This window comes from Octopus sinensis, linkage group LG18, assembly GCF_006345805.1.
Source record: "Octopus sinensis linkage group LG18, ASM634580v1, whole genome shotgun sequence".
NCBI classification, from domain to species: Eukaryota; Metazoa; Mollusca; class Cephalopoda; order Octopoda; family Octopodidae; genus Octopus; species Octopus sinensis.
In genome coordinates this window covers 39,456,436-39,479,079 of record NC_043014.1, presented here as the reverse complement: position 1 = coordinate 39,479,079, position 22,644 = coordinate 39,456,436, and the positions used below count along the sequence as shown (strand labels likewise).

Below are 22,644 nucleotides of genomic sequence, written 5' to 3'. Positions count from 1 at the left end.
GTATGAGACATAGATGACTATCTTAATTTAAACTTTTCTTCAATTGCGTGTAACCAGACTTTATTTTAATTTTAACATATGTGGTACGAAAAAGAAAATATCATTCCCTTTTGAAACTTTTTCATTTTCAATTTTTAGCTTGCTTAGCTTCTTGCCTTTTCATTTGCTTCTCCAAATTTATTCTTGGATTAAAAACTGAAATGTAATCTGTCATGCTGTAATCCTAAATAATATTGCTTATGGTGTATCTAACACAGTGATTTTATTTTAGTTTTGTAGGTTGTTTGTTTTTGCTTGTTAAATTTTTTTTACTCTGTAGTATTATATATATATATACATATATATATATATATATATATATATATAATATCATATAGTTACCACTGTAGTACTGTTTGCTTGATGTAGTTTAATTTTCATTATCCCTTGAGATTTATCTATTTTTTTTCATTCTGTTTTTGAATGTTGCTTTTATGTTATGTTTTTTGCTTTCCCCTATTTGTTTTGACATTCTACTTTTTGTTGTTTTTTTTTGTTTTTAATATATACTCAGTTTTAATTCAATTTAACCCATGTTTTGTTTGTTCCTTCCCAATAGTCACAGCACTCCAATTTGACAATGTGTATGGGTATATATATTATATATTCATTTAGCGTCCATTTTCCATGCTAGCATGGGTTGGACATTATATATATATTATATATATATATATATATATATATATATAATATATATATATATATACATATATATATATAATATAATATAATATACATACATAAATATAGCTGCATGAAAATAAACCTACCCATTAACATAATGTAGTAATGTAGTATATGATATTAAATACTCATACACTAAAATGTACAAGCACCCAAATACAAGGGCAGACACAACTAAAAATGTGAATCATCCTCATTGTTTAATATCCATTTTCCTATGCTTGCATGGATCAAATGGAGTTTATTGGGGCAGATTTTCTACAGCTGGATACCTTTCCTCTCACCAACCCTCAACTGTTCCCAAGCAAGGTAAAACTTCCCCTGGCCAAACGTGACTTCCAAAGAAGAATGGAAATGCACTACATCGCTTGTATGATGGTGATGCTCGTTTACAACCATCCTGTGATGTTAAGATAAGGGGTACACACCACACACTCACACACACACACACACACACACACACACACACAATGTTGGGCTTCTTTCAGTTTCCATCTACCAAATCCACTCAAGGATTTGGTCAGTTTAGGGATACAGTAGAAGACACTTGCCAAAGGTACCATACAGTGGGACTGAACTCAAGAATACATGGTTAAGAAGCAAGCTTCTAACCACTCAGCTACACCAGCACTTATATAATCAGTTCTTAAATTTAAAAGCATAATAATTAAATGAGATGTCAAATAAATAAGGTGGCAAGCTGGCAGAAATGTTAGCATGCTGGGCAAAATGCTTAGCGGTAGTTCATCTGTCTGTGTGTTCTGAGTTCAAATTCTGCCACGGTCGACTTTGCCTTTCATCCCTTTGGGGTTGATAAAGTAAGTACCAGTTGCATACTGGGTTCAATCTAATCAACTGGCCTCCTACCCCAAAATTTTGGGCCTTGTGCCTAGAGTAGAAAACAATCGTTAGCACACCGGGTGAAATGCTAAGAGGTATTTTATCTGTCTTTACGTTCTGAGTTCAAATTCCACCGAGGTCAACTTTATCTTTCATCTTTTGGGGTCAGTAAAGTAAGTACCAGTTGCATACTGAGTTCAATCTAATCAACTGGCCTCCTCCCACCAAATTTTGGGCCTTTTGCCTAGAGTAGAAAAAAATTGTTAGCACACCGGGTGAAATGCTAAGAGGTATTTCATCTGTCTTTACATTCTGAGTTCAAATTCTCCTGAGGTTGACTTAGCCTGTCATCCTTCTGGGGTTGATAAAATAAGTACCAGTTGAATACTGGGGTCAATGTAATCAACTTAACTACTCCTAGGTATGAGTATAAAAATAAAAACTGCATCCGTCTGCCAAGCCGTGGTGAACCAGTGTGGAAGAGTAGGCTCATCAAACCAACATGACCTTAAGCTCAAATTCCCAGCCTCCACATCAGACTATGGTTGGTGGAGAGAATATGCTGAGGCCTTCGTCCTGCAGTGGACTAAACATAGGCAATCCAATCCTATCCTTCAAATATACAGCAAATCAATGATTTGGCAGAGTTTTTAGCACACTGAACAGAAAAGATTGCTTTGCAGTTTTTGTTTCAGCTCTCTGCATTTTGAGTTCAAATCCTGCTGAGGTTAGCTTTGCTTTTCATCCTTTCTGTATTGATAAAAAAAAATACCAACCCTGCAAGGTGAATTGGTAGAGCTGTAAGAATTATGAGATTGGTGCTGGCAATGGCTCTGTGGTTAAGAAGTTTGCTTCCCAACCAGATGGTTTTGGGTTCAGTCCCACTGCATGGCAACCTTGGGCAAATGTCTACTGTTGTTTTACTCCAGGCTAACCAAAACCTTATGGTAGGTGGATTTTGAAAGGAAACCTTCATATATCTTGTGTATGTGTGTGTGTGTGTGTTTTACTTGTCTTGACATTGCATCATAGCTGTAAATGAGTGTCACTGTCACGCAAGTGGTGTCCAGTCATTTCCAATATTCTGCAGAAACATGTCTGGCTACAGGAAAATATTACCTTACTTGGAAAGAGGTCAGTGTTAGCAACAAGAAGGACATCTAACTACAAAAAAGAAACTGTCTCAATAAACTGCGCCTGATCTATACAAGTATGGAAAAATGGATATTAGAACAACGAAGATGATGTAAGAACATTGGACCAGATGATTTGCAGGATTTCAATTCTTTCCGTTCTATGTTTAAATCCCATAATGGTCTGCATGAGCAGTAGACAGTGTTCTCTCTAAACTGTGTGCATGCACACATGTTTTACATCTAAAGCACAAGGAAAGAATATGTGCACAGGAGTGGCTGTGTAGTAAAGTAGCTTGCTTACCAACCACATGGTTTGAGGTTCAATCCTGCTGCGTGACACCTTTTACTATAGCCTCGGGCCGATCAAAGCCTTGTGAGTGGATTTGGTTGATAGAAACTGAAAGAAGCCTATCGTATATATGTGTATATACATATGTTTGTGTGTCTGCGTTTGTTTCCCCAACATCGCTTGTTTAGGTCCCCGTAACTTAGCGGTTCGGCAAAAGAGACTGATAGAATAAGTACTAGGCTTACAAAGAATAAGTCCCGGGGTCGATTTGGTCAACTAAAGGTGGTGCTCCAGCATGGCCCCAGTCAAATGACTGAAACAAGTAAAAGTGTAAAAGTGTATATAAGGTTTCCGAGATGAAATCAAAATTTTTAACTGAAGAAACTTGATTGATAGTTACTTGCATCAATAAAAAAAAACTCAAAATTGCAATAAAAAAAAGAAGCCCCAAAGTTTGAAATGAAGTGAATTTTTGTGTTCAGCCATGCTGGTGCCGCATAAATGGAACCCATACTGGTTCCACAAAAAAAACAAAAAAACTCTTGTGTTGGTGCCATGTAAAAGTACCAATGCCAGTGCTACATAAAAAGCACCCATGCCATGCCATTACCACATAAAGATCACCTGTGCCAGTGCCACATATAAAATATCCATGCTGGTGCCTCATAAAAAGCACTTAGTGTACTTTGTAGAGAGGTTGATGTTAGGAAGGGCATCTGGCTGTAGGAGCAATGACAAAAGAGACAATTGAAGCCTGGTGCAACTCCGGCTGGCCAGCTCCTATCAAATCATCCAACTCATGCCAGCATGGAAAATGGACATGGAAAATTATGATGATGATAATGATCCTTTGCAAAAAAAAAAAAAGAAAAACTAGAAGGAACTTTGGTTGTGGACTCAATCTATCACACTGTTTTATTTAACATGCTGTTAAACTTGGCACTTTGGATACCTTTAGCAGACTTTCCTCTGTTGCATGACTTCAGGCCAAATGTCTGGTTTGAGGATACTTTCTCCTTCACCTGTACTAGTCTCGGGGGCTCTGTCAAGTCAAAGGTCAAGGGTACTGTGGGCACTGACCTCTTTCAATTAAAAAAAAAATTTTAATTAAGAACTTAATAAGTTTATGATGCATGCATGGGCGTGGTGGTGTGGTTAAGTTCACTTTTCAGTCATGGGATTTGGGGTTGGGCAAGTGTCTTTTACTATAGCCCTGGGACAACCAGTACCTAGTAAGTGAACTTGGCAAGTAGAAACAGTGTAGAAGCCCATCATGTGTGTGCTTGTGTTTGTCTGCCCCTCGCCCATCTCTACCACTTGGTAATCAGTGTAGGTTTGTTTATGTCCTTGTAACTTAGCAGTTGGGCTCATAGAATAAGTACCAAACTTCGAAAATAAGTACTGAGGTCAATTTGTTTTGACTCAACTCTTTAAAGGATTGCCCCAGCACGGCCACAGTCAAATGACTGCAAAAACAAGTATAAAATAGATGAGTTACCATTATATTGTCTCTCTCTCTCTCTCTCTTCAGTAAAGTAGGAGCTATGTGTATCACAACAATATTTTGTTAACAGACAGATATATTTAGATTTGATATTTAAAAAAAATTTTCTAAATTCTTTCTATTTTTAATTTAGAAATATTTAAAATAAAATATGTGAGTTGTACATCATTAGGCAAATGACTTGAACTGAGATTGTGTCGAAACATAGATAATTGTACTGAGAGTTATTTTAACTAATGAAGAACACATACACACACACACACATACACACACACACACACAAGGATGACATGCAAATTCATGAAGCATTCTATATTTTTCTAAAGTGGCAATGCTCCAACATGGCCTGAGCCTTTGGGCTGGAACACATAAAACAAAATAAATGAAAACATATACTCACACACACAAACACACAAAGCACTATAATATTCACTTTTCATTTATTTCCTAATAATAGTACAGTTTATTTAGAAAAACAGTGGGATTGTGTTAGTGACCCTAGGTTGCAGAAGTATGTGGCCTGATCAATAAGTATCCAGACTGTTGCCATAGTAATGAAACTAAGGCACAGAGTGAAGCTGCTTGGCACATATTGACATTAAACTCTGCTGTGCATGCACACTAAGTCTTAACGTTCTAGCTCACTTCTGCTGTTTACAGCAATGCTTGGAAGGAAGGTATGTAGTGTGTGATTATTGCATTGACCATGACAGAGACAGATGAGCAGAGAATCTGCATCAAATTTTGCCAAAAGCTTGGTGATACCTGCTCAGAAGCATACACAAAGGTTTCAAAAATTTTCGTCATTCTCAACACAATCAAGATCATGTGCAACTGAAACCTGAGTGTATTTATGGTCAGCTGAAAGCAGTTTTGGCACAAACGTGGCAGACACGCGTCTCATACTCAAATCTTCAGTGATAATGGACTGAACTGAACTGTAATCTGCACATCCTCTGATAGCTGGCAAATGGTGATTCGATGATTTACCCTCACAGCTGCATGCACCTCTGTGATGTTTTTCTCAGTTCTGTTGGTTGCAGGTCTCCCAGAATGTTTGTCAGTATCAACATTTTGTCAGCCATCTTGGGAATGTCTGAACCACACGTACACTTGTGTGTGGCTCATACAATCCACTCCATACACTTTCTGCAACTTTGCGTAGGCCTCTGAGCAGGTATCACCTTGACAACTTTCTCTGTCATGGACAATGCAACGATCACATGCTACACACCTTCCTTTGAAGTATTGCCGTAAACAGTATGAGCTAGAACATTAAAACTTAGTGTACATGCACAGCAGAGTTCAAAGTCAATTTTTACCAAACAGCTTTACTCTGTGTGCTTCAGCTTCGTCACTATGGCACCATTCCAGATACTTATTGATCAGACCTTGTATCATATATAACTTTGTAACTCTTCATGATTCCATTACTAGTTAATTTGTTGATGTTAACTTTCCCGTGCTAGAATGGGTTGGACAGAGACTCAATAACATAAATGTTTACCTTAACTGCTTTCACCCTTAACTGGACAGGGACTTAAATTTTGCCTAAGCTGCTTGATCAACTGGTTGAACAAGCAGTTAAAGCAAAGTCTTAAACTGTTAAACTTGAAGTCCCTGTCAACACAAAACCACTAATAAATTTGATTGAACTAAAAGAATTAGAATCTCACCATTAGTAAATGTTTTGTATTTTTCGATTAATTAACAGATTAATTAACAACAAATACATTGTTTATACAGGCAGTGCTCTAGCATGGCCACAGTCAAATGACTGAAACAAGTAAAGGAAAGAATAAAAGAATATGTATGTATGTATGCATGTATGTATACACATTATGGGTATTATGCGTTGTGCTTGTACATTCTGTAAAGGGGTTGGCATTAGGAAGGGCATCCAGCCATAGCAACAATGTCAACACTGAGAGACTGGAACAAGGTGTAGTGTTCTGAACTGTTGGATACTGTCAAAACGTCCACCCCATTTCATCTTGGAAAGCATACATAAAAATAGGCGTAGGAGTGGCTGTGTGGTAAGTAGCTTGCTTACCAACCACATGGTTCCGGGTTCAAGTCCCACTGTGTGGCATCTTGGGCAAGTGTTTTCTACTATAGCCTCGGGCCGACCAAAGCCTTGTGAGTGGATTTGATAGACAGAAACTGAAAGAAGCCCGTCCTATATATGTATATATATATATATATATATATATATATATGTATGTGTGTGCATATGTCAGTGTGTCTGTGTTTGTCCAGCCAACATCTCTTGACAACCGATGCTGGTGTGTTTACGTCCCCGTAACTTAGCAGTTCGGCAAAAGAGTCTGATAGAATAAGTACTAGGCTTACAAAGAATAAGTCCCAGGGTCGATTTGCTCAACTAAAGGCGGTGCTCCAGCATGGCCACAGTCACATGACTGAAACAAGTAAAAAGTAAAAAATGATGACAATAATGAAAATTTATGTGTGTGTATATGTATATATGTAGGTGCAGCCATAGTTATGTGGATAAGAAGCTATCTTCTTAAATGTGGTTTTGGGATCAGACCCACTGTGCAGCACCTTGGGCAAGTGTCTTCTATTATAGCTCTGGACTGACCAAATTCTTGTGAATAGATTTGATATAGGGGAAACTGAAAGAACACTATCATACAGGTTTTTCCACCTAAGTTTGACAGTTTGCATAAAAGAAACCTTTTTGATACCTGGCTTGAATCATTATGATACAGGTAACTCTTTTCCAATATTTTGATGACTTCCAGTCCTCCATGTCAGCTAACTTTTTCTCAACTGCAACTTGAACCTTTATGCTCTCCAAAGCCGTTGGCTGGTCCCCAATACATCAAGCTATTCCAGAAAAAAAAAGAGACAAAAAATTGTCAAATTCATCCTGAACACTCCACATAGGCGCAGGAGTGGCTGTGTGAGGTAAGTAGCTTGCTTACCAACCACATGGTTCCGGGTTCAGTCCCACTGCGTGGCACCTTGGGCAAGTGTCTTCTACTATAGCCTCGAGCCGCCCAAAGCCTTGTGAGTGGATTTGGTAGACGGAAACTGAAAGAAGCCCGTCGTATATATGTATATATATATGTGTGTGTGTGTGTTTGTGTGTCTGTGTTTGTCCCCCCAACATCGTTTGACAACCGATGCTGGTGTGTTTACGTCCCCGTAACTTAGCGGTTCGGCAAAAGAGACCGATGGAATAAGTACTAGGCTTACAAAGAATAAGTCCTGGGGGGGGGGTCGATTTCCTCGACTAAAGGCGGTGCTCCAGCATGGCCGCAGTCAAATGACTGAAACCAGTAAAAGAGTATATGTGTATATGTGTGTTTGTTTCCCCAACCCCCACTGTCTCACAACTAGTGTTGGTTTGTTTACGTCCCCATAATTTAGGGGTGTGTGTGAATATGTGTATAAGTGGGTTTGTTGGGCATTAATGAACAAACGAGTTTTGCTAGACAGGAAAATCCTAGTCTTTCAAACATCTCGCTCTGGATGACAAAAAGATGGCTGACAGCAAATATGTGGTCGTTCTCTTAATAAAGAGAGGTAACTCTTAATGGACTGGAGAAAATTTCTATGAGCTCATGTATACGTCTGTCCACTTCATTTTTTTGTATGCACGTTTATCATATATATATATATATATATAAGAACACACACATATATATATATATATAATTCTGTATCCATATATATATGTATGTATGTTTGTGCATCCTAATACTTACACATACGTACATATATATATACAATACATATATACAATATGTATTTGCATACGTTTTTTTATGCCCAATCGGATCAATTGACCTATAAGTAATTAAAATGAATAAGCAATTAAAACTGAATTAATGAACAAACGAGTGATAAAATGAATAACAATTAGATTGAAGAATGTATAAACGCTACACAAATATACCAATTATATACGGTGCTAAATGCTAATTTTCGTATGGGGCAGCTGTCAGCCATGCTAACCAATGAAAGTTTGGATTTGCCTTCAGAGTAGAGTTATTACTTCTATTGAGACCAAACTTCATGGTCGAAAAGCAGTCGATGGGCGTTTGTAATTGAAGCGTGCCTTTGTGGTAGGTGGGACTCACATCGGGCGAAATGCATAGACGTATTTCGTCTGCCATTACGTTCTAGTTCAAATTCTGCCGAGGTCTACTTTGCTTTTCATCATTTCGGGGTCGATAAATTAAGTACCAGTTACGCACTGGAGTCGATGTAATCGACTTAATCCCTTTGTCTGTCCTTGTTTGTCCCCCTTTTTTTTAGCCCCTTGTAGGTAGTAAAGAAATATATACTGTGAGTTAGTTAATAGTAATTCATGAATATCTTGGGACGTATTGGATGGGTTTCTGTGAACCCCATTCACCTGCTTGTGGACATTTCTGGCGCAGGCATGGCAGTGCAATAAGAATCTTGCTTACCAACGACGTGTTTGCAGGTTCGATCCCACTGTATGACACATTGGGCAAGTGTCTTCTACTATAGCCTCAGGCCAACCAAAGCCTTGTGAGTAGATTTGGTGGACAGAAACTGTAAGAAGCCCATTGTATGTGTGTATATATATATATATATATATATATATATATATATATATATATTATATAATATATATATATGTTTGTGTGTCTGTGTTTGTCCCCCCACATCACTTGACAACTGATGCTGGTATGTTTACGTCCCCGTTACTTAGCGGTTCGGCAAAAGAGACCGATAGAATAAGTACTAGGCTTACAAAAAATAAGTCTTGGGGTCAATTTGCTTGACTAAAAGGCGGTGCTCCAGCATGGCTGCAGTCAAATGACTGAAACAAATAAAAGAGTAAAAAGAGTATATATATATATATAAATATATATATATATATATATACACATACATGTGTATGTGTATATCTATGTGTGTCTGTGTTTGTTGCCCACCCCCATTTAACAACTGGTGTTGGTGTATCTACATCTCTGTAATTTAGTGGTTCAGCAAAAAAGACTGATAGAATAAGTACTAGGCTTCAAAAAATAAGTCCTGGGATCGATATCTTCGACTAAAACTCTTCAAGGCAGTGCTCCGGCATGGCTGCAGTTAAATAACTGAACTGAGTAAAAGAAAAAAATTAGTATATATCTTTGTTAAAATGCTTATGGTGCTCATATAGCAATGTGCTGTAGTGTAGCTAAAATGTGTTCTCATCAGAGCAGCCCTTATGTTTGAGTCCCCTCCCCCTCCATCGTTTCAGGGTCCTGAGCATATAGGAACTTAAACACCCAGATCCAAAATTGTTACCTCCTTAAAATTATTATCTATTATGGATTCCCCTGTCCTAGCTGTACTATTATGGATTCCCCTGTCCTAGCTGTACTATTATGGATTTCCCTGTCCTAGCTGTACTATTATGGATTCCCCTGTCCTCGCTGTACTATTATGGATTCCCCTGTCCTAGCTGTACTATTATGGATTCCCCTGTCCTAGCTGTACTATTCTGGATTCCCCTGTCCTAGCTGTACTATTCTGGATTCCCCTGACCTAGCTGTACTATTATGGATTCCCCTGTCCTAGCTGTACTATTATGGATTCCCCTGTCCTCGCTGTACTATTATGGATTCCCCTGTCCTAGCTGTACTATTATGGATTCCCCTGTCCTAGCTGTACTATTATGGATTCCACTGTCCTAGCTGTACTATTATGGATTCCCCTGTCCTAGCTGTACTATTATGGATTCCCCTGTCCTAGCTGTACTATTATGGATTCCCCTGTCCTAGCTGTACTATTATGGATTCCCCTGTCCTAGCTGTACTATTATGGATTCCCCTGTCCTAGCTGTACTATTATGGATTCCCCTGTCCTAGCTGTACTATTATGGATTCCCCTGTCCTAGCTGTAATGTGAGAATATTTCTAAAGCTAGAGGTGGGTTTCAGCTGGGAACACTCTGTACATGAAATAAGCCTAAACAATACTTCCTTTTCTGCAAAAACACTTAGAAATCTCATTATATGTTAGTATGTGCTGGGACAGCATGACCATATAATGGGGTGCATGATTATTCTTTAATGCTTCAGCTTCATAAAAGTTTTTGATTCCTAATATAATAGCATGTACAGACACTGTGCAGTAACATGATGGGGAATAGTGTATACATATGAGTGTGTGACGGAGAGAGCGAGATATAGAAAGAATGTGTGTGTGTTAAGGTTTTTAGAATATTTTCTTAGTTGTTCTTAGTCTTTATTAATAGTATCTAGTGAACAGTATAGGCAATAACTTAATTCTTTGGTAGCTTAGATTAAAATATATTTTACTTAAAGTTTTACCAATTGTTTTGACCTATATCATGTGTCGTTCTTTTAAATATTGGAAATAAATATGCTTCTAAAAACTGTCTTGACTTTTTTTTTTTTTAACATTTTCATTGTAGAATTATAGAATTGAATTTCTTTAAAAAATGTATAGATAATTTGAATATATTCTTAATTAGAATTAAACATGTCTTAGATAAGTGTTGATGTTGAAATTTTAAGTGAATAAGTCTGAAACAATTCAAGAACTAATAATTATCATTGATATAATTATAGATGCAACATATAAATATTATATAAGTCTATATCGTGTATAATTGTACTGTATTTAAATGCTCATTGTTAGTAATATTACAAACATTGAATATTTATGAGACTCTCCGTAGTTTAAAGTATTGATAGTTTAAGCTAATAGAGTGATACGTTTGCAATAGTAAAGCTGCCTTATTGCATCATGTTCAAATTGGGATTAAAGTGAATTTTCATTGTGGACTTTTGTATAAAATCTGGAATATATATATATATATATATTATATATATATATATGGACATATGTATATGTGTGTTGTGTATATACATATGTAGATATACATACATACATATGTATATATATGTACATATTTATATATATGTATGTATATATATATATATATGTTATATGTATATATATATATATATATATAATATATACATATATGTTTGTATGTATATGTGTGTATATATGTATATATGTATATAAAGTTAATCCAAACAAGAAAGCACAAAAAACACAACAACGTGAGTATGTGGAACAAATATAGTATTATTGGACGCTCAGGAAAGGAGGGTTTAACGTTTCGAGCAGAGCTCTTCATCGGAAACATAGGAGATGGAAAAATCCAGAGAAGGGAAGACAGAGGAACAAAAATCATCGCCAACGGTACACACGAGGTCGTTCATATGTATGTATATATGTGTGTGTATATATGTACATATGTATGTGTGTGTATATATATATATATATACACATGTATATATATATACATGTATATATATGTGTACATATTCACACATATATATACACACACACACATAGTAAAGTTTATTTGCCAGCATAATGTGGCAGTCCTCTATGATGTTACTGTCTTTTAGGCCTGGGAAAACAACTTTTCCAGTTCGCTACCGACACAGAGTTTGTGCCCATATAGTGTATGCAAGGGAGGTCATCGCTCCCATCACTAACCTTATGTGATACTCACAGACCTAGGTTTCTGAGTTACCTGTCCTCAGTGAAAGACAATCACCAGCTAGTGATGGGGACTTCACTTGCAAATGCTATATATTTTTTAAGTGGCACACAGTTGCTGATCTTGTAAAGAGAAAAACAACTTGTTTTAAATCTTTGAATGAAAGATATGCAGTAACAGTACCAAATACTAAAGTTTATTTGCCAACATAATATGCCAGTCGTATACAAGGATGATGTTATATATATAAATGTGTATTTATATATATATATATATATATAATGTGTGTATATATATATATACATATATATATAAATGTGGTGTATATATATATATATATACACACACATATATAATATATAGATATATATATATATATATATCTATATATATAAATAAATGTGTGTATATATTATATATATATATATAAATATGTGTGTATATATATACATATATATATTATATAATATATATAAATAAATGTGTGTATATATATATAAATAAATGTGTATATATATATATAAATAAATGTGTGTATTATATAATATACATATATAATATATATAAATAAATGTGTGTATATATATATATAACATATATATATATATATATATATATATATATAAATACATGTGTGTATATATATATATACATATATATATATAAATAAATGTGTGTATATATATATATACATATATATATCAAATGTGAGGATAAAATTCTTTTCGAAAAAAAATATTTTCTCGAAAAAATTTCATCAAAGGCCAGCATATTAAAAAATACCTTTAACGGTTAAATTTATAACAATTCATAATGAGGGCAAATGAAAAAAATTCTAATGCCAAATATGCCGAAAAATTGGACATATTGTCCATTAACCATATAATTTTTTCACAATACGCACGCTACTCGAAAAAAGGTCGACAGAAATTTCTAAAAAATTCCATTATACCATATCAGAGACTGATTTCAGAGTTAGCTACTAAGAGCCCTCTCTTCGTCAGTGATACATGTGGCAAAAGAAATAAATGAGATACTTACTCATACCCATGGAAGAAGCAAATACTAAGTCATGGGCACAACTAAGTACCCCAAATACATCCAAAATAGAAATACTCCAGCCCATTCGAGGCACGTGCGATTTGAACTGAGGCTCTCACAGAGTGAGTTAGTTAGTTCGGAAGTGAACGCTTAAATTTATATCAAATGTGAGGATAAAATTCTTTTCGAAAAGAAATATTTTCTCGAAAAACTTTCATCAATGGCCAGCATATTAAAAAATACCTTTAACGGTTAAATTTATAAACAATTCATAAATGAGGGCAAAGGAAAAAAATTCTAATGCCAAATATGCCGAAAAATTGGACATATTGTCCATTAACCATATAATTTTTTCACAATACGCATGCTACTCGAAAAAAGGTCGACAGAAATTTCTAAAAAATTCCATTATTACCATATCGGACCTTTGATTTCTGAATTACTACTATTTAGCGGTTTGAGTCTTGGCTGCTCTTTCTAGTGGGTCGAATGGCCTATCGGGGCCGTTCCTTAATATTGTTGAAATTATATATATATAATCTGTGACTATTTTCTCTTTCTCACTAGACCGCTGGTGGCGAAAAAATTTCTATTGAATTTTTTGCTACCCTTATATTGATTAATATATATATATATATTTATATATATAATATATATAAATTATAGAAAAACCACTATTATTTAATTCAAACAATGATTGACATAAACCAAATCATATAGAAAAAAATAGAATATATTATAAGGCATATCTAGATCCTAAAAAGTACAAAATAATGAATAAACGTTATATAATAAGTACTTTTTACTTATTATATATTGTTTATTCATTTTTGTACTTTTTGTGATCTAGTTATATATTTTATAATATATTTTATTTTTTCTTTATGATTTGGTTTATGTCTATCATTGTTTGAATTGCATAATAGTGGTTTTTCTCTAATTTATATATATTATATATTTATATTGTGAAATTTGATTTAATACTAAATTGAATTTTTCCCTGTAAGTTTGGAGTTATACTCCCTAATATTATTATTATGTATATATATATATGCATATGTGGGTACAGGATGTAAACATATAAACAACATGAAACACAAAAACAACATGAAATACAAAAACATGAATTACGATGAAAAACATTGGTTTGCGAACAATGAGCGAAACAAATAGAAAACAAGACTAGTAATATATAGAACAACCCTTCATCAGTTGTCAGCTGTTCATCTACTCCAAACCTTGAGCAATTGACAACAATATGTATATGTATATATATATGTACATATATGTATGCATAAATGTATATGTATGTATATGTACATATATGTATATATATATATATATGCATACATATATGTATGTATATATATATATTTATATACATATATATATACATATATATCTATATATATCATATATACTATATATACTATATATATATATATATATATGTAATAACATATATATATATATATATATTGTATACATATATATATATATATATATATATATGTCTATACATATATATATATATATTGTATACATATATATATATATTATATATATTATATATATATTATATATATATATATATATATATAATTATATATATATAATCTGTGACTATTTTCTCTTTCTCACTAGACCGCTGGTGGCGAAAAAATTTCTATTGAATTTTTTGCTACCCTTATATTGATTAATATATATATATATATTTTTATATCTAATATATATAAATTATAGAAAACCACTATTATTTAATTCAAACAATGATTGACATAAACCAAATCATATAGAAAAAAATAGAATATATTATAAGGCATATCTAGATCCTAAAAAGACAAAATAATGAATCAACGTTATATAATAAGTACTTTTACTATTATATATTGTTTATTCATTTTTGTACTTTTTGTGATCTAGTATATATTTTATATTATAATTTTTATTTTTTTTTCTTTATGATTTGGTTTATGTCTATCATTGTTTGAATTCATAATAGTGGTTTTTCTCTAATTTATATATATTATTATTTATATTGTGAAATTTGATTTAATACTAATTGAATTTTTCCCTGTAGTTTGGAGTTATACTCCCTAATATTTATTATTTAATAATATATATGCATATGTGGGTACAGGATGTAACATAATAAACATGAAACAACAAAACAACATGAAATACAAAAACATGAATTACGATGAAAAACTTGGTTTGCGAACAATGAGCGAAACAATATAAAACAAGACTAGTAATATATAGAACAACCCTTCATCAGTTGTCAGCTGTTCATCTACTCCAAACCTTGAGCAATTGACCACAATATGTTATATGTATCTATATATGTACTATATGTATGCATAAATGTATATGTATTATATGTACATATATGTATATATATATATATATGCATACATATTGTATGTATATATATATGTATTATATTTATATACATATATGTATACATTATATATACATATATGTTACTATATATATATATATATATATTATACATATATATATATATATATATATATATATATATAACGAAAGTTTTCAAGATTTCATTCACCAAATTTCTTCAATGTAGACTGAATTAATCCCTAATTTGTACATGAAGCAGTAAGTCTGCCAAACCTGTTTTCTCCCTCAATTTCCATGAGAAAATAGGTTTTGCTTTACAGATTACATATTACTGTTGGAATTTTCTGTGTTGCAAAATGTGTCTCACTCACTCTGAGTAAATATATTTATGTCTTATTAATGCGTACATAGTTTTAGAATATAATTTTACTATGTTCAAATTTGTATGTGATAATGAATAAGAATATTTATACATATATTCGTAAATTATTAAAGAAATTTTCTAATAATTGGCATGAGTATTTTTATGTTAAGTGCTATTAGAATAAAGTAAGATTACATTTTGTTGTTTTAAGTTTTTTACATTGTTTGAATTTTCATGTGATAGTTTAATTGTAAGGAACTTTGTTAATAGTTCATCAAATTACTTATTTTATTTTTAATTCATCTTTTTTAGTGAGGTCAAACAAAGAATTGATCATACCAAAGGAAGATTATGCTCGGCCCCTTTACCGAAAAGATATTTTCTACAGTGGCAGCATTGTACATATACCTCAGTTTCAGTCACAGCCAGACATGACTTCATACATCACAAGCATCACAACTATCCCAGGAATGATTCCAGCTGAAAAGACATCACTTTTCTGGGATTTCATTTGTATCCCAAAAACTGCCAAAGATACTTTAAGAGAAATGTTAGATTTTTCATTATTAATTGATCCAGCTTTTGGAATAATTTGCCTTGGAAATATACTAGTTTTTCTTGGATACTTTATTCCTTTTGTCTTCCTTCGGGATCGAGCTACTGTAGAGTTAAACATTAAACCTTCAAATGCTGCTTTTTTATTGTCTATTATTGGTAAGTCTCATTTTGCTTCATAAAATAAGATTCTTCAAGTAACAGGTTTATCTAATCAATTAATCTAGAAATTATTAGTTAACTAAGAAATTATGCATACAATTTTTAATAAAAGTTTTTGAATTGAAGAAATAGAACAACTTTGATGTGTGTAGAATATTTAGAAAAATTTGTTATAAGCACAATCATTTTTTTCTTATTTTGAAATATGTATTGGGTTGTTCGGAAAGTTTGTTCCGATTTTTAAAGGAAAGAAAAAGGTCAATAAGTACTTGCCATTACATTTTTAATCAACCAAATATGAACCATTTTGTTGCACAATGCATCTCCATCTTTCCTTTAACTTGAAAATACCCTCTTCCCAGAATTGAGGTGGTTTCATGGCAAAAATCTCATCCATGTATCTTTTTACGTCATCCAAGCAATTGAAAATTTTACCATTAAGACTATTCTGCAGAGATCTGAATTAGTGGAAATCCTGAAGGAGCAATATCTGGTGAATGTGGAGGGTGGGGTAACACATCCCAGCTGAGCTGCAGCAATTTTTTTCAGATTCCCAAAGCATCAAGTGCCGAAAATGAACTTTCTTATCTTTCAATTTAAAGGGTTACAGAATTAACACAGGTTATAGGAACATAAACCTTCTTCTATGAAAAGAGAGCTTAAACTGTGCTCTAAATGGAGGTGTAGTCAAATCCTATTTTATGGACTCAACCATGTTCTAAAATAAGTCAAAAGGGAAGCTACTATAAATCGGTACGAACTTTCCGGACAACTTAATAGTTTCTCATGCAAGGCAATCATCCTTATCTTAAAATTTACAACCCCTTATGCAAGGAGACCATTCTTATTTTAAGAGCTATAGTTTCCTCTGCAAGGGGATTATGCATGTAATATGTATAGTTCCATATGCAAGAGAATAGTTTTATCGTTCTGGAGCTAGAAATGAGTGTCTTTTTTTTCCTTTTTTTCTTTTTAAATGATATTTAGATTTGGTGGAATAGGTAGCATTCATAGTATTTTAGACTGGTGAACCTAATGCAGGAGTTTAGGTACTGTTTGTGTTGCAGTTGATATTCAGTATTGGAAAAATAATAGCCAAGAGTGAGTTCAAAAGCTCACCAGTTTAAAAGACTATGAGCATTACCCAGTCCACCACATCAACATCACCAGTCTAAAAGTCTATAGCAGCTGCCAATTCCTCTGAGGCTAAATGATTTTCGCTTTTTGTCTTCCTACCTCATTCTACCTTTATTCTATTTTCGCTGTGTTTTCTTTTTCAGGTATTACAAATACCATTGGTCGGGTGGTTACTGGTTTTCTTGCAGATCTTCGGAAAGTAGACAGTTTATTGATCAATAATATTGCTCTGCTTGTTACGGGCATCGCAACCTGTCTCAGTTTATTTTGTAACAATTATGCAACTTTATGCATTTATGCGAGTGTTTTCGGTCTCTTTGCAGGTGAGTAATAAAGAAAAAAAATTGCTTTTATTTTTAGTATTGTACCTGAATTTGGGACTATATTGGGATCTTTTCAGTTTGAATGGCAGTTTTTTAAAATAATTTCCATGTAACTAAACACTTTTAAACTTCATATGCTGGTAGAATGTGTTTATAAAACATCTTTTTCTCTTGGCTTTATTGAGAAAATTCTATAGTTTCTAAGATATTTGTTGTTTTTTTCTTCAATTTCTGCAATTTCAACCAATCAATGATGCCTATTGAGTTGAAAACATTCTCTGCCATATGAAAATGTCCCTCATTTAAGAAACAGATTGGGTTTATTTACATTTGTGAAGAAAAAAAGATACCCTTCCCCCACCCCTAACCCTAACCCTAACTAACCCTAACCCTAACTAACCCTAACTCTAAAATAGATTGAAATGCAATAGATCGATACTAGGGTCATAATTATGGGTGACAATTTCATATGACACTGCTAGAAAAAACTGCCGTTCAAACCGAAATGATCCCTATATTGTCTTGAGTTCAGAGTGAGTTGCAATAATTTGTTATCTTACAAATTGTCAGGAAAAATAGTTCTCCTACAATATATTTGAGTGGTTATCAGTGGGAAGGCCATCCAGTGAGAATGAGATTTGCTCAAGCAACATGCGTGTGTCCAAATTTGCTCAAACAACACACATATGTCCAATGGGCACACATGCGTATGCATACACACACATACATTGCACATTCACATGTCTACATATGCACACACTGCTTACATTGCATGCACATGCACATACAGGCATATACTTACATACACATGCATGAACTCATACATATGCACATATAATATATATATATATATATATTATATATATATATATATATATATATATATTATATATATATATACATACATACATACATACATACATATATACATACATACATATATACGACAGGCTTCTTTCAGTTTTCGTCTACCAAATCCACGCACAAGGCTTTGGTCGGCCCGAGGCTTTAGTAGAAGACACTTGCCCAAGGTGCTACACAGTGGGACTGAACCTGGAACCATGTGGTTCCTAAGCAAGCTATTTACCACACAGCCACTCTTACACCTTAATGACGAAGTTATTTTACTAAATTCTTCAATATTTTCAAAATTAATGAACTAAAGGCAGTGTATCAACAGAAATATGGTAACAAAGGGGTTAAGGGTTAGTGTTAGGTAATTTAAGGGTTAGGCAATTAGGTAATTTTTGAAATGTATGAACAAACAATTTACTGGGTGTTTTTTTTTTTTGTTACTCTTTTTTAGCTGCTTTTATATCATTAACTTCCATTATCATCTGTGATCTCTTGGGTTTGGATAAGCTCACAAATGCTTTCGGACTCTTGTCATTGGTTAGAGGAATATCAACCATCATTGGACCACCTTTGGCTGGTAAGTAGTTGTTGCTGTTGTTATTGTTATTATTATTATTATTATTATTACTCACGGAGTGGTTGGCGTTAGGAAGGGCATCCAGCTGTAGAAACATTGCCAAATTAGACTGGAGCCTGGTGCAGCCTTCTGGCTTCCCAGAACCCCGGTCGAACCGTCCAACCCATGCTAGCATGGAGAACGGACGTTAAACGACGATGATGATGATTATTATTATTATTGGCATGTAAAAAGCACCATTCAAGCATGATAGTTACCAGTGTCGCCTTACTGGCACGTGAAAAAATATTCGAGCAAGGTCATTGCCATTGCCGCTGGACTGGCTCCTGTGCAGGTGGCATGTAAAAAACACCATTTGAGCATGGCTGTTGCCAGTACCGAATGACTGGCCCCCGTGCCGGTGGCACATAAAAACACCCACTACACTCTCGGAGTGGTTGACATTAGGAATAGCATCCAGCTGTAGAAACTCTGTCAGATCAGATTTTCAGTAGTTAGAGCGTCGAGCTTACGATCGTGAGGTTGTGAGCTCGAATCCCGGACTGGGCTGCGTGTTGTGTTCTTGATTAAGATACTTTATTTCATGTTGCTCCAGTTCACTCAGCTGTAGAAATGAGTTGCAATATCACTGGTGCCAAGCTGTGTTGGTCTTTGCCTTTCCCTTGGATAACACTGGTGGCGTGGGGAGGGGAGGCCGGTATGCATGGACGACTGATGGTCTTCCATAAACCACCTTGCCCAGACTTGTGACTAGGAGGGTAACTTTCTAGGTGCAATCCCATGGTCAGTGTCGTGACCGAAGGGGGTCCCAGGCATTATTATTATTATTATTATCATAAAGTGGCAAACTGGTAGAATCCTTAGCACACCAGGCAAAATGCTTAGTAACATTTCATCTGTCTGCACATTCTGAATTCAAATTCTACCCAGGTTGGCTTTGCTTTTCATCCTTTCAGGATCAATAAAATAACTACCAGTCAAGCACTGGGGTCTAATGGTATCAACTTATCCCTTCCCCTAAAATTGCTGGCCTTGTGTCAAAATTTGAAATCAATATCGCTATGAAGCAGGAAGCTGAAAGAATTGTTTTAGCATGCTAGGCAAAATGCTTAGCGACATTTCATCTGTCTTACTGTTCTGAGTTCAAATTCCACCGAGGCTGACTTTGCCTTTCTTTCTTTCAGTGTCAATAAAATAGGTACCAGTTGAACACTGGGGTCAGTACAATTGACTAATCCCCTTCCCCCAAATTTCAGGCCTTGTGTCTTTAATAGAAAAGATTATTATTATTATTATTATTATTGAGTGAGAGAGCAGTGCATGCCATCAAAGTGACACTGGGGTAAAATATACGAAGCCCAGCATACCTATCATGACTACCCGTCTGATAAGGGTACACCAGGCACATACATCACAACCATATGTGCGTGCCATGGTGATCATAACAAGATAAACAGCACATGACCTTGCAGGTGGAGCCCAGTTAGAATTTTCTTCTGGTCGAGTAGCCGATCCTGCTCAAAAGGTCTTTGAATAAGGATTGTTTAAGGATGTCGAACGAACTACCAATGTTTCCGAAGGGGAATTGTCCAAACCTCCAAGAATTATTATTATTATTATTATTATTATTATTATTATAAAGGTGGTGAGTTGCAGACTCATTAGCATGCTGGCTAAAATGCTTAGTGGTTTTTCATCTTGTTTTATATTCCGGGTCCAAATTCCACCAGGGTCTACTTTGCCTTTCATCTTTTCGGGATCAATAAGACAATTACCATTTGAGCATTGGAGGGTCAATGTAATTGACTAAACACCTACCTTAAAACTTCCGGTCTTGTTTCTATCATAGAAAAGATTTTATTAAGGTGGCAAGTTGGCAGTATTGTTTGCAAGCTGGACAAAAAATACTTAGTGGTATTTTATCTGTTAAGGCTGTGAGCTGGCAGAAACATTAGCACACCGGGCGAAATGCTCAGCGGCATTTCACCCATCGTTACCTTCTGAGTTCAAATTCCGCCGAGGTCGACTTTGCCTTTCATCCTTTTGGGGTCGATTAAATAAGTACCAGTTACGCACTGGGGTCGATATAATCGACTTAATCCGTTTGTCTGTCCTTGTTTGTCCTCTCTGTGTTTAGCCCCTTGTGGGTAGTAAAGAAATAGGTATTTTGTCTGCTGTTATGTTCTGAGTTCAAATTCCGTCGAGGTTGACTTTACCTTTCATCCTTTCGGGGTCGATTAAATAAGTACCAGTTACGCACTGGGGTTGATATAATCGACTTAATCCGTTTGTCTGTGCTTGTTTGCCCTCTCTATGTTTAGCCCCTTGTGGGTAGTAAAGAAATAGGTATTTCATCTGTCCTCACATTCTGAGTTCAAGTTCTGTTGAGGTCAACTTTGCCTTTCCTCTCTCCACAGTCAATTGTAATTGACTAGTCTCCACCACCAAAACTTAAGGTCTTGTGCCTTCAGTAAAAAGAATTTTTATTACTATTACTCTTATTATAAGAATGGTGATCTGGCAGAATTGTTAAGAAAAAATAATTTTGATATTTTTTCCAACTTTTTACATTCTGAGTTCAAATCCTGCTAAAGTCAACTTTGGTTGTCATCCTTTTGGGGTTGATAAAATAAAGTATCAGTCAAGTACTGGGATTGATGAAATCAACTAACCCTTTGCCCCCAAAACAGCTGGCCTTGCGACAAAATTTGAAGCAATTTATTATTGCATTTGTGTACAACAGATTAGACTGTTGGAAAAAAATTCCTAAAATTGGGCTACAAGAATTTACCTTCCTAAGTATCTTAGCTGTCCTTAATAATACTGTTTTCTGGAGCTGCACTAAACTAGGTTTTATACCTCTATCCTAATTCACCTATAACTATAGGGATACATTTTACCCGCACTCTCCATAGTCTCTATAACTCAATGGTTAGGTCGTGGTACTTTGCTATTTTCTCTATACCTCTCATCATTTGGGACTGTCAAATCAATTACCTGGTACTTTCTATTCTCTTTGCCTATTACTACTAAATGAGGCCTTCTAGCTTCTATTAATCTGTCAGTCTGAATGTTAAAATCTTTCTGACACTTTAATAAGTTCATGTTTATACCATTTATCAGTAAGGTCAAATCCTAGCTTTCTACATAACTTCCAGTGGATTATCGTCCTTAGGTTATCACATCTTTTCTTGTATTCTTTCTGTGCCATCATACCATATTCACTAACTATATGAGTAAC

General features: G+C 34.5%; 1 protein-coding gene across 3 annotated transcripts in view; it reads left to right on the top strand.

Moving 5' to 3' along the window:
* Positions 1-22,644, top strand: part of LOC115221363 (monocarboxylate transporter 7) — a 135,430-nt gene that overhangs the window by 111,332 nt on the left and 1,454 nt on the right. For all 3 annotated transcript variants that reach the window (XM_029791535.2, XM_036510899.1, XM_029791536.2), the window contains 3 exons: positions 16,107-16,508; positions 17,792-17,971; positions 19,278-19,403. In XM_029791535.2, the coding sequence (XP_029647395.1) occupies positions 16,107-16,508; positions 17,792-17,971; positions 19,278-19,403 (708 nt within the window). The remainder of the gene's footprint in view (positions 1-16,106; positions 16,509-17,791; positions 17,972-19,277; positions 19,404-22,644) is intronic.